Consider the following 13,684-nt stretch of genomic DNA (forward strand, 5'->3'; position numbering starts at 1 on the left):
TCTCTGGTCCACAGTCAAAATCCAGTGCTTCCAGTGGGAAATTTCTTTTATTTACAAACACCTGCAGTGTCAAACCCCGCAGTCCAACCAGGCTCCAAGCTCCCACTGTCCTCCAAGCAGCCGTTTCACTGCAGCACGGGTATTAGACACCACGAAACACCTACAAACCAGCTCTGACAGCGTCCTCAGAAAGCTCCTTCCCCTGAGCACCACCAGTACAGACCATTACATCTTCAGACAGCACCAGTTTGTCAGAGGGAAAACCACATCATCCCAGTCTCACCCCTCCGGGGCGCACGTGCACATAGCTCAACAAACACACGCACCACGTGGCATACCTTACCTGGAAAGAGGCTTTATTGAACATAGCTGTAAAATTATCTCTTCAGTTGAATTACTGAATTTGCACAAACATTTCTCTACAGAATAAAAAAAATCAAGCCTTGTCAACGTTTTACTGCATCTCGTTGTGCTTTTTATACTCATATTTGCAAATATTATACTCGTTTGTTTGTTTGTTTTCATGTTTGTACTCCAATTACTTGCATATCAGTTTTTTTTTTAATCCTAGGGTGTTGAGAGAACACAGAATAATAATAATAATAATTATAATAATTATAATAATAATACTCTTCTTTAGACAAAAGTCTTTTTCTTTTTTTTTTCTTTTAAATGAAGTTAAAAGCTGAGATAATTTAAGGAAAAAGGTCTTCAAATTGTCATAACCAACTGTCAGGGAAATTTACAATGCAGTGGAAAACCGGCTGGCTAACGGTACGTGTTCGGGCAGCTGCAGCACCACGTGCACAGCTTTCCTTTTGTCACAAGAGTGGGCTTTCGACTTCACCACAACACCGGGACCCCCCCTCCCTGCCCGTGCTGCCCCCCACGCGTCGCCAGCACCAGGCTGTGCCCCCACGGCCACGGAGCGTGGCACTGGCCCCGTGTCCCCCCGCGCCGCTGTCCCCACGCGCGCCCCGGGGCCCGTACAAGCCTTGCCCGCCGAGGTCAGGGCAGGAAAAGCCCTTCTGCCTCTGACCAGCGGCGCTAAGTGCATCTTCACCACCTTTTCCTCTGGTTGACCCACCTGATAACCTGAAACAAACCAGACAAATCAAAAGTGCTGCTCCCATTTCCAGGACCAACGGAAGCTATTTTCTAATGGATAATAAGCTGAAAGGCCATGGCTGTCTGGAAGGTTAAACAACAAATATCTCATCCGAAAGGGCTTACGCAGCAGCTTAGGTCCATCCATCTCCAGGAGCGGCTTCGTTTCCTCGCCTGCAGTCTGCACACCCAGGCTCCGTAGTTTGTTTAGAAAATAGTTTGCACAAACCACATTTTAGCAGTGCAAGCTTCTGTGTTGAAATTATTATTATTATATATATATTTTTAAATCAGGCTTGTTTCATTGAAGGCACTTGGTTTCCATGGCAATTTATAAAAGACGGTGGTTTGGTTTCTTCACTTCATTAGAACAGATGACTTAGTTGGGGAGGGGAGAGGGGTGTTCGAGTGGCCGCAAGCAAGCTCCGATAAGCCTGTGTAATATGTAAGCCCAGGTCGCACATCCTGGATAGTAATGCATGCAAAAGGAGACAGCATACAGTTATCAAGCATAGCCATGAGAAATGAAACATAAATGTCTTAAAACAGCTCTGATTTAGGGTTATTCTCTAGGGGAGGTGACAGCCAAAGGCAAAAGGGCCTACATTTATTTAACTCTATGCTAAAAACCTTCTTGAAGGGAAAATGAATGCCAGCTCTTCACATACCCTGTTTACAGTGAGGTGTTTCTCTCTCTGTGTTTTATTTTTATTATTTCCTCTCTCTCTCCATTTCTTTTCCTTTTTTTTTTTTTTTTTGGCAGGCCATTAGGTTTCCATGGTAACAAGCAAACTATTCATTTGAAACAAAACCAGCCATGACTTTGTGCTTTGACAAGGGTTTCTATAGCTCTTTTCCGAGAGTTCAACCAGATGATGCTGTATTCATTATTGACCACAAAAGCACCTGAAGGTCTCTTCCTTACTTAGGCCAGATCTCGTTCTCACGCGTGGTTCATAGTGAGTTACACTCCCGTGATGCCTTTTATGTCCCCAGTGCTTTTTAATTTTTTTTTTTATTTATTATGTATTTATTTAACTTTTGAGTCAGTCAGTGGAGGAATCTTTGGTAGTTTGTTTTTAAATGTCCATTTTACAAAGACTCTTTCTTCATGCCAGTGCCTGGTGAATCTTTTGTAGCCTCTGCCAGGATAAGGTCACCTCTGATGACTTAAGACAGACATGAGGATGGTAACTGGGATAAGTCGTATATGCGCTAATGTCCCAACAGCACCTGATCGTAAATCTACAAAAAGGGGGAAAAAGGTAGAATTAAAGGTCTTATGGTTATAGAATTAAAGGTGTTATAGCGCAGATATGGGGGTGGAGGGATGAAAGAAGGTCCACAGGCAATCGCGACATGTCTATATATTAATTTCATGTTGTTCCGACCCCCTAACCATTTTTCTAATACTGCTTTGTCTGTCTGTCCATCTGGAACCATCTGAAGCTACCAGAATTGTAGCCCTCGGATGGCCACGCCACCCCAGGCACTTGGGGCCTTCCTGCACCAGGGGCTCCTTCCTCTGCTGTGCAGAGAGAAGGGAAAACTTTTCACTCTAAGCCTCTCTGACTTAACCTAACAATATTTTGCTCTCCTGCAGGACATCCGTTTTAGAGATACCTCAATTCTGCAGCGCAAGAAGCAATTTGCTCTCCCCAGGGTGTAGAAGAGCCACTTACTGTTGGCCGGCTGGTCGGATTTCATACACTCTCCTTCCACAATTGAAACATCGTCGATAGCAATGTCACCTTCGATGCCTGGGCCCCGGATTCCTTCAAATATGAGCTGCAAAAAATTATAAAGAACAAGCAGCTGATAGCCTGACAAGCAGAAAACACACAGCTGCATTTTGTACACCTTTAAACTGCAATGATGGGCTTGGAATAATGCAAACACTTTCTATGGGGCAGAAAACCACTGCTGAGCTCAACGTCCTTGTGAGGTGAACACACAGGACGTGAGCTTAGCTCAAGGAAAATGCTTAGTTCTCTAAATTCAGTTCTGTGATAGGGCATTTGCAGATTGCAAGGAAAAAGCAGGAGTCTCCTGCTCTTGAATTGCCTTCTGCCTCCTGCCTCTGACAGTGAGCAAACACCAGGGCTCACAATTCCCACCATGACACATTCGGTGTCTTCCCATGGTGTCTCTGTGCCAAAATGAGGGGAAGAGATGCTCTGGAGGTTCTCCTTCTCATTAGGGTCTCACTTCATGCACCAAGGACATTTCAGACAACTTGCAGGCCACCAACAATGGAAACACCACGGGTAAGCTTTGACACGTATGTGCACTCAGCTCCTCAGCACTGCTGGTAGATGCAAAACCCAGCAAGGAAAAAAATGGGAATAAATGAAAAGATTTGAAGAGGTTCTAGGTGTTTTCCTCAGAATCTCCTGCCGCTTGAAGCAAATGGCAGAGGCACGGGGGATATTAACCTCCCACACCTCCTGCCATGGCAGGAACCAATGCCAGTGGCTGCACCACCTCCCTCCTGCCCCTTTCAGTGGCTCATCCATGTGCAGAAGCTTTGATCCCTTCTAGGAATGGTCTTACATTTACGTTTTTGTAGGACATTGTTTTATCTTAGCGAGGGTCAAGGTGGAAATTTCGTTCCTCTTCAGGGCTTTGACTTTTGTCAAAAGGATGCTTGTGCTTTGAGGGGACTTTGAGTCCTATTCTGTCAAATGCTCCTACTCTCAACCCCCAACTGCACACCTGGGAAGGGAAACGCGGATGCCTTGTAGCAAGGAGAGCAGGATATTTGCTGCAAGGTTGGTTGCAGCTTGGCTGTCGTACTAAAGAAACAAAGTTGTCTGCTTTCCTCTCCCAAACACGGTGCGATGCTGTCCTGCCAGGCTGCTGCTTAATTAGCTCTGCAGAGGAGTGGACCCATTCTGTGTAGCAAGGAATTTATTCACCAGCAAACTTCAAAGTCATTCTAAAGAGATGAAGGAATTATGTGCGGAGTATATTTCCCAAGCAGCACCATTTGCACAACTCTCTCTCCTTTCCTTCCTCCCCCCGCCCCCTCAGCCCTTTGAAATATGTTTGGTTAACTCAGATGAAAAGTTTTTAAACTTTAATCTGCAACAATATATGCATGAAATTCAATGAATTTTATAAGGGCTTGCTGTGGCACTAATGGAGAAATTAACTCTTGGGGGTAGAGCCAATTTGACAAAAAATATTAATACCATCTGGAGCAAAATGCTTAAATTACACTCGGTAATGAACTAACTGCATTAGGGAGGCGTCCGGGGCACTCGGATGGGCTCTCTCTGCGTCCATTGATTTCAGCAGGACACAGGTCCAAGCCCCTTCTTCTGGCAGCTTCTGACATTTCTTTGCTCATTAACACAGTTCAGGCAGAGCCGCTCGTTTGAAATGAATAACTTTCATTCTAAATGATGAGTACACTCTGGGGGTGGAGGAAGACGCCCCTGTAAGTCACAGAGGGGCTCTGCTCTGCCTGGAGCCAGTCCGGCTGCAGGAGCATCGCCCACAGCACGAGGCGATGGAGCCTGATGCCACGAGACATCGCATGGCACCGGCAGCTCTCCTCCCTGCCCTTCAGCACGTCCCTCAGCCTTGGCCACGGACACATCCCATCCCGGGCACCCGGCAGGTGCCTGACCCCGCAGCGGAGAGCTGCCAAGAGGAAGCTGTGTATTTACAGCCTGCCTGTGGTGTCCCAAGCCAGGCGGCAAGGTCTGCATGGAGAGCACTAAATAAACGTGAAAGAGGTGCGTCTGGAGCAGGTGACTCCATCAGCGTTTCGCTGAAGTGCGATGCTGTAGGTTAATTACTGTAACGAGGTGTATATTAGTGCAACAGGGAACTGTAATTGGGCAAACAGTGAGCTTTTCCATAATTCACCCTGATGTCTGAAAACAATGTCTCAGGTAATTACCCATCGCACCATTTTTCCACTCCGCCTCTGACAGGGGGGAGTATCCAGCCCGAGAGCACAGCGCCTTCTCCTCTCCCCCAGCACACAGCCTGCCCTCCTGCTCCTTGGCAGGAGGCGCATCACCCGCAGCTGAGCCTCAAGTCGAATCTTCCCTGACAATGAAAAACGCTCTTTCCAGACAAAACGATTCGATGCAAATACAACGGTGAGCTTTTAATTAAAAGCTGCAGTTGGCAGGGTGGTTTATAGGCCTCGGAGATGCCTCGCTATTAGCCAGCTTGGCCAGGCGCTCCGAACAAATCACCGCAGATGAATATTGGCAGCGCGCGAGGCACCATCCCGGCCGTGGTTCACAGCTATTTGCAGGAGGTGCCAGATGACCAGGATCTCCTATCAGTCTCCCACAAAACCTATTATCTGCATGTCTGTGACTTCACAAAGCTGTTGTTAAAAATACTGCAGTTAGCAGAAGAGGAGTGGGGCTCACAAATACACCAAGGGCCGCTCTGCTCTCCTAATGGGGGAAAAGGAAATTATCCCCGCAGTGCCTCCAGAACTACCCGTGAGTCTCAGGGGGGGTTCAGCTTGTGCTTCTTCAGCATGATTTCGGATCGATTTTTCTTTCCTTGCAAATCTCCTATTAAGAAGTGGAGATGAGCCCCGTGAACGTCCCCATCCAGACAGCATGATTACAAGGGTGTAGCTTTGGGTTCACATCTCAGACGCCACTTCTCCCAATAGTCACAGGCTGGCTCTGGGCACCACTTCATTGCCTGTAAGGGACTGGAAACCTCAGCGATACGGGTTGGAATTTGGCAGCAACGGTGACCACCACCACCATCACCTCCACCACTCCATCGCTAGAAAAATGCTCTCATGTGAGCAGCCAGGGTGGGCCGAGAAGGGATGCTCAGTCCTGCACAGCCTTGTCGAAGCAGCAGCACTTGGGGGCAGCGTGGTGGAGGCTCCACCACCAAATCCTGAGCCGACACTGGCACTGAGATAGCTTTTATGCAGAGCTTCTGACTCAAAGCACTGTAGTCCTCTCAGCCCTTCACGACAGAAGCTTTGTTATCTGCCATGAGGACAGAGGAGATATAAACAAGTCTGGGCAGCACTTCCCCATACAAATTAATCAATAAAAAGTTTTAATTTCCGTGTCAGTGTACTGTTTTACTGCAAAGATTCACTTCAATTCACTCTCTTTAAATTTAACTGGGAGGTTTATATTCTTTCCCATTTAGACTCCTAAATAGAAAATAAAGTTTGTGTGATGCAAGAGCAGTTAAAAAAGTAATTTAAGATTCCCACCACCCTGACATTTATTTGTTATATTTGTGCAGAGCTCCATGGCTTTACATCTATTTTACGCCGAAGCCTTTAAAAACAATGTGAAAGGTGAAAAACAGCCGAGAAGAGGAGCTGCCATTTTTTTGTACCAGTAGAGGCACCAGAGAATACGGCTTCAAGAAATACGAGGGGAGGTGTGCCAGCAGCAGAAGCGACCCCAATGACTTTATTTCTCTGAAAGCCAGGAACCCTGCAAGGGCTGATGCTCACATCCCCAGGGCCAGCTGCGGGCTCTGCCCTGTGCCAGGCAGAGACCTCAGCTCTCTCCTCCTCCAAACTGTGCCCACTCTCCAGGCTGATGAGCTGCCCCCAGCATGCACCCTTATCACCCTCCTCCAATCTTCGTTGCTGGTGCCAAACCCTTGGCACCCCTCTGCCCAGAGCTGATGCCCCCCACCCTTCCCTTGCTGCTGCCAAAGCCCCTCTCAAGTCTAATAAATCCCTCATAGACACACCTGCAATCACTTCATTTCAGCTTCCCCGACCCTCTCTTCTCTCCCCTCCCTGCTGCAGTTATTATGTTCAGATACAAAATCATTTTTCTCTCCCTCACTGTTCATTCTGCTTGGACTTACCCTGCCTTTACCCCCTCGGGGCAGCTCCCTGCCTTCAGCACCCATCCTCTCCTCTGTGCTCCTCTTGCCCAGTTCCACCACTGTTCAGCTCCAGCACCACATCATGCTACACTTTGCATATCCCTCTCCGATAATTTCCCTCTAATTTCCTCCCATGCAATGCTTCTGTCATCACCCGTGCCAAATCATTTCTCTCCTTGCCTCTTAACACGCAAATAAAAACACAGGCTCAGGAGCAGCAGCTACCCCTACACTGACCCCCAACCCACAGGTTTCAGATAGCAGTTTTGAATCTCATGCAATGTCTGTGTTTCCCCAAAGCCATCATCTCCCTGGGGGCACCTCGGTGCTCCAGGGAGGGGACAGAGCACCCCGGCAGCCCAGCATCGTGGTGCACAGCCCGTGTCCCAAACACACGTGGGCCTGCTGGCAGCAGCCGACTTCTGGGTCTGTTCCAGTTACACACAGCCTGTGAATGAGAGCTGCCTGTAACAGTCTGTCAGCATCTCACTGTCAAACCCAAACGGAGACGTGTGAAACCTGTCATAACGTGCGGTGAATGAAGCGAGCAGCTCTGCCACAGCACGGCCCTGCACAGGCAGCACTGCTGCTTCGGCCCCTCAGCGGAGGCCTGGAGCCTTCCTTTTTTTTTGTGGAGAATACGAGTATACCTACTGACCTCTAACACAGACATTACCATAGACCCTAAATATTTTTTTCACAGGAAGTAATTTCATAGTCCAGTTGCCAATCTAAAATAAATAAATATATATACACAAGTATTATCAGCTAACAGAATTGTCTGAAAACCGAACGGCATTTCCTCTCCTAGGAAATAGCTGCTGCTCTGCCATTGAAGTGTGCATTATTAAGCTCTGTGGCGCTCACCTATTTGCAGCAAGGAAGGCAATTATCTGTCCATAAAGCGGCTTTCAGAGCTGAAATGACGCTGTGAAATCCTGTCTCAGAAGGCAAGGGTCACCGTACGCCTGCCCCATTCATGATGTCCCCCTCCACGGCAAACCAAATACTCCAGTTTTGGTGCGAGGTGCTGGTGCACCACGAAACAACACACAGGCCGGTTCCTTACCTGGAATGAAGTCGGGGGGTTTATATTAACGCGGGCTTGGTTCCAGTGCTGGCCCTTATTTCCACTTGAAGACCACAAGGGGTTCTCTATCGCGGTCTGTCCTTTCAACCGCAGGTACACATTCAGGCTTCCTGGAAGAGAGGACAACAACTTGAGTGGTTAGGCAGGAACCCGAGCTGGTCAGGCTGCGGTGGTGCAAGATGCTGGGCTGGAGAAAGAGGGGTGCTGGGGGGCTCTGCCCTTCTGCAGCATGCAGCCTGGGACAGACCTCTGCAGTGGATGGCAGTGGGTGTGGAAGGGCTCTGGTCTCATATTTGAAAACTTTTAAACTCGGGAAACTTGTGAATTGATCAAGTGAGCTCTCAGCAAAGGATGGCACAGAAACCAGCCAAGGCCCCCCCCAGGCAGAGCTGTGCCTCTTGCTCCCAGCAGCTTGGGAAGGACGCGGGGCTTCCCAGTGTGAGTGGGCGAAATGGAGTTTTCTGTGCTTCAGTGCATTTATAGCCTCCTTACCCGAAGAGAAATAAGCAATGCAGTTTCCTTATTAAAAATAATAATATTAAAAAAAACACAACACGGAAGTTCTTGCTTGTAAAGACTGCCCAACTTCTTGTTTACTACAACTTCTTGTCCCCGTACATGGTTTAAATAATAGATTTGGCAGGATCAATGGCACTCTATCTTAGAAATAGATGTTAGAAATAGATGTTATGTCCTTTTTGCCATTATGAAGGACATTATGCCATTTTTGAAGGGCAAGACAACCCAAGACAATCCTCTCAGTTCAAGTACCTCAGGAAAACTGCCCCTCATCATGGAAAAAAAACCACAAACCACAGCCCAGGGTCTTTCCCCACTGCTGACCACTAAGTTACTGGATCCAGCACAGGCACTGTCTGCAACAGGGTGCAGAAACTGCCTGCATTCAGCACCTTTCTGCACAGTGCCCATCTCCCTGGTGTCCCTCTACGGCCTCAGACCATGAACAGACACCAGCCTGTCTTGGTGCACCAGCATCGATGTGACCAAGCAGGGCTCAGTCACTCATGGTTTGGAGATTTTGTTCCCTCTTGCTCCCCTCTCTGCCTGCAGGTGCACGGGGCAGCGGTGTCCGTACGATGCAAACCACCACGTCTGCCTCCATTTAAGGATGTTCAGCCCAGTTCACGCAGGACCACATTTTTCAGGGTGTTAGGACTGGCAGCTGGGAAGCTGATACAAATTACATTTGCAATGAGACTTCTCAGATCTGAGGCAGCTGCACGGTGACTCAGCTCTTGCTAATAAAAAGTTCTTATTTCTAGCAATAGCAGAGCTCAGTGCCTTGAAGAACATAAGGCTAAACGGGTAATGGAGCAGCAAATATTCTCATCACGGCTATTTCACCAGGGTGCCCAGACTGAGGCCATACATCTTTTTTGAGGGAGGTGGGGAAGTGGTGCTGGCCGAGCGGCCCCGCATCGCCCTCCTGCAGCACTCGCTTTCCAAGTGCAAGGAAGGGTGAAGAAGCAGCACAAAGGAGACCCGGCTTGGATCAGGGATGGTCTGTCTCTGCCTGCATGCACGCTACCGGCTACATCAAAAAAGCCTCAACCTGATGGGGTCTGCAGGAAGGGAACGCTTGGGAGCATCTCCTGGTGCCGCCCTGCAGCCCACCCAGCAGTAACGTGGCAGCAGGGAGCTGCTCAGCCCTCAGCCCCTCTGAAACAGCAGCTCTGGGGTGAGGTCTGAGCCTTTCAGCCAGCACAGCTCGCCCTTCCTCCCCATTTGCTTCTCCCCAAACATTTTCAACAACTGTGCTGGGTCCAAGGTATGAGACAAAGCAGTCTTAGACAAGACTACCTGACGTTACAAAATAGCAGCGTATTTAAAGTTGTTTTTCATAAAGACAAAAAACAATGCCGATATCAAACAAGGGATGAATAGCTGGTAATTATTTCACCCATTTGTGCAGGCTGATACAGCGCATGCTGCAGGCCTGTGTGGAATAACTAAATAATTTAGGCAAGGAAAGCATGTAATTCCATCACTGCTGAGCTTACAGAGATTTAAGATTGTTCACAGCACACTCAGTCTCTCTGTGGCACATAATTTCTTGAAATTAATAGCAGGATGATAGCAGTCTTACTTAAAACATGAAATAACCATTCCTGCTCCAGCCTCACTCAGCTGCTGCTCAGCACCTGGTTAGTTTGTAGGCAGGTGCCTGTCCCTCACGGGCAGATAAATGCCCACACCTGCCCAAAATGCAGCCGAAAGCTCAACCAGTGACACCTGCACCAAATGCCCTGCCTTGAAATGCATCATTTTCTGCCAGTAAGGCTTCAGAAAAGTTCTATGCCTTTGTAAAAGTGATGCTGTGGAGGAGGATGGGTTGGCTGCATGGCTCGCAGTGAGGTGTGCCCAGCAGGAATTCACCTGCAGCGACACAACCATCCCAGACACAGGTGTGAGAGAGGGATGTGTGAGTAGGGGACTGCCACAGCAGGCAGGAATAGCAGCTGTGAATCAAGGCCTGAAGTTTATTTTCTGACAGTGCCCTGCCAAGGGAGGGCAGGGTGCCCTGGAGGCACAGCGGTGGTGGTCTGAGCGCTCCTTGGCATGGTGCAGGCGGCGTTCCCAGGGGGCTCTGACAGCGCCTGTGGCTGCGCCTCTCATTTTGTGATGGCTCTCTAATGATAAGAAAAGTGACTGTTCTAGGAGTGTCAATTAGAAACGCTTCATTTTGGGGCATAGATGGAAAAATCAGAAATAGAGATTGCTTAAAAAAAGATAGTGACAACTCTAATGGAGCTACAACCTCTTTCTGTCTCAACATAGAGACACAGCAAGAACAGCGACTTCATTTTCTTGTTCCCAACAATGGCTTTTTTTTTTTTTTTTTCTTTCCTGCAAATCACATATTGGGATTTTCTATTTTTTTTTTTTTTTTATGCTTAAAGTAATCTATCTGCTCCTTTTGAAGCATGTGCAGGAAAGCACAGGCACTTTTCTTGGCTTTCAGCACCCTCAGAGCTAGCTGTGTGAGATCTGTCGGGAATTAAACTCTGACTTGTGAGCAAGAGACATCCATTTCAGGTAAAGAAACACTTTATCGTTCTGAATCTAACTGCCATGGCATGGGATGTAGGTCCCTGTTTATCTCGTCAGAGCTGTGCTATAGCATCAGAGCTAATCTCAGATCTGTGCTCTGCTCCTGCAAAGCCTCCCAAGTACCTCTCCTGATTGCTACAGAAATTTTCAGCCTCTTTTCCAGAGACACCGAAGACCTGACCAGCAGGCAGAGAAGCTGAGCTGGCTAAACTGGTAGGCTGTTTTTTTTTTTTCAATGTCATGCGACAGCCATATTCTCAAATTGATGGCATTGGGGTCACTCCTTTAAGAACAGAGGATGAAGCATCTCTTCCCCTAAATCTCCAAAATCAGTCTGCACCAGCAACAGAGCATTGTTCCAGGCTGCTTCTCCATTTTATTTGGGATCCTTCAAATCCCTACTGGAAATGCAGAAACATTCTGATGAGCACAGACACTGCTTTGGAAACAAAGCACTTCACTCCTGAGACACGGGAATAATAACCCTAGTACTGCTTTGAAACCTTACAGATACTGTTAACAAGGGATAATAAAGCAACCCAGTGGAAATGCTGACTTGCAGCACCAAAGTCTGTTGAACAATGCTTCAGCACTATGGATGAAAAAACAAAGGTTAATGGCCTCATATCTTCTCTGAACAGCTGGTCCAGAGGTACAAGGGAGGAATAGGCTAGCATTTATTTAAGCCAAATTCCCCTGCAAGACATTCCAATTTTGAGTGAAGTCAGGTCAAGAATCAGCAGCTCAAGGTTATTCAAAAGAGAGACACTTCAGCACAGAGATCATCTGTGAGGTCTCAACTGGCAGCTCCTATCCCACTCTTGTGAAGAAATGAAGGAGCTGGCAGAGTGTAGTGCAGCCCATAGCTGCCCCCACTGGCAGGGCTCGTTCCCACATGGGGATGTGAAGGACCTGCTGCGTGTTGGTTGCAAATGCCAGAACAGCAGTGAAGGTCAAGGCTTCCAACAGGTCGTGGTAAGGCAGTCAGTCTGGCTTAGTAATCACAGTTAGAATGATCCACAGGGGATTAATCCCTAATAAAACAGCACTCCTTTGGAAAAAAAAATAATTATCAATTAGGTTTTTCACATAGAATCACAGGATCTTTGAGGTTGGAGGCACCTCTGGAGACTGTCCCTGCTTGACAGTCTCCTTCAAGCCCATGCTTGATCAGTTATAGCAGGATGCCCAGGAATGTGTCCCATCCAATTTTGGATATCACCAAGGACTCAGTAACCTCACTGGGCAATCTGTGCCCGGTTTGACCACTTTCACAGTAAATATATATATAAATACATGTTAGTAAATATATATATATATATTTATTTATTATGAGTGGTCAGCTTGGTGCCCACCAAGACCACAGGTCCTTTGGACATTCGTAATTAATCAAGGCTCACAGATAGGAAAATGTATGTAACAGACACACAGTGCGATGCCAGTTGGAAGCAACCACTGGAGAGCATTCATTTATTCAACCTCATTGCAGCACTAACTTTGTCAGGTTCTTTTGGACATGTTCATTTGGAATACATTTTAGCCATTTTAGCCTACAACATGATGCAGAATAGGAAGAGAATTTAGAGTAGAAATACATGGAGTTATACAGGATGTTTAAAATACTTGGGGTCACAAAATATTTGTGGGCAGAGATTATTTCCACAGTCAGAAGGTGAGCACAAGAAGGCTGAAGGTGAGTTCAGAAGAGTAAGCTGTTTACATGAATTTTCAGCTTTAAAGTAGCTGTTCAAAATATGATCAGAATCAACCATGGGCCAAACTTTCACCAGAACAAAAAGAAGCCTTTAGCTACATAACTTTGAAGAGCAGAGATATTAAAAGAGAAGCTAAACAATGTGCTGCTATGGAAAATGTATCTTCTAAATGAAGGTTATCAAATATACATCATCTGAAACACTGATTGAGTTTGATTCGCCTGGGCAAATCATTGTGCTATAATAACCCTTTCCCTAACCCAAAGTAATTTCTAAGACCACAAACCTTCAAAAACTCATTCAAGCAGTTACCTCATCAATGTGACAATTCCTAAAATAGCCATTTGCTTAAATCACTGAAGTCTAAGAATATCATCACTCATGAGGTTTTTCTTTTCTCTTTATTTTTTACTATCCTCATAAAAATTTAGGTGATAGAGTTCGTATCTGGGGAATCGAATGATATATATTTGCTGATTTCATAAATTATTTCTTGTATGCATTTTGCATTTTCATGTGCTTCAAACCATTTGGTCATTATGACAAACTACAATGTAGAATTTAGTGAGCGTGTATGTGCCTGCATTTAAACACGTGGCTGATGCAATTAATTTACTATTTTTCTGTCCTGTACAAAGCTGTTCAAAAAAAGATCGCTTTGAACATTAGCTAAAATGATGGTGTCTATATTTTTTAATGGTAAAGAATAGAAGTGATATCGAGCAATTTTGTTTTTTGACAGGTAGGTGTCCACATCTCCGTGAACAAGTCCTTTGTAAGTGATCACTAATCATTGCCACCATCTTCACCTGTGGGTCAGCTCCTTCGTCAGATGATATTATAA

General features: G+C 46.6%; 1 protein-coding gene across 6 annotated transcripts in view; it reads right to left on the reverse strand.

Annotated features, from left to right (window-relative positions):
• Window positions 1-335: 335 nt before the first annotated feature.
• MDGA2 (MAM domain containing glycosylphosphatidylinositol anchor 2) overlaps window positions 336-13,684 on the reverse strand; it is a 324,213-nt gene continuing 310,864 nt past the window's right edge. For 5 of the 6 annotated variants that reach the window (XM_068682207.1, XM_068682208.1, XM_068682210.1 and 2 more), the window contains 3 exons: window positions 8,033-8,163; window positions 2,790-2,895; window positions 336-2,352 (listed from right to left, as the gene is read on the reverse strand). In XM_068682207.1, the coding sequence (XP_068538308.1) occupies window positions 2,264-2,352; window positions 2,790-2,895; window positions 8,033-8,163 (326 nt within the window). In that variant the 3' untranslated portion in view covers window positions 336-2,263. Of the gene's footprint in view, window positions 2,353-2,789; window positions 2,896-5,204; window positions 6,266-8,032; window positions 8,164-13,684 lie in introns of those variants that run through there. The other variant, XM_068682209.1, reaches the window with a different exon arrangement.

The sequence above is a fragment of the Anas acuta genome, chromosome 5 (assembly GCF_963932015.1).
Source record: "Anas acuta chromosome 5, bAnaAcu1.1, whole genome shotgun sequence".
NCBI classification, from domain to species: domain Eukaryota; kingdom Metazoa; phylum Chordata; class Aves; order Anseriformes; family Anatidae; genus Anas; species Anas acuta.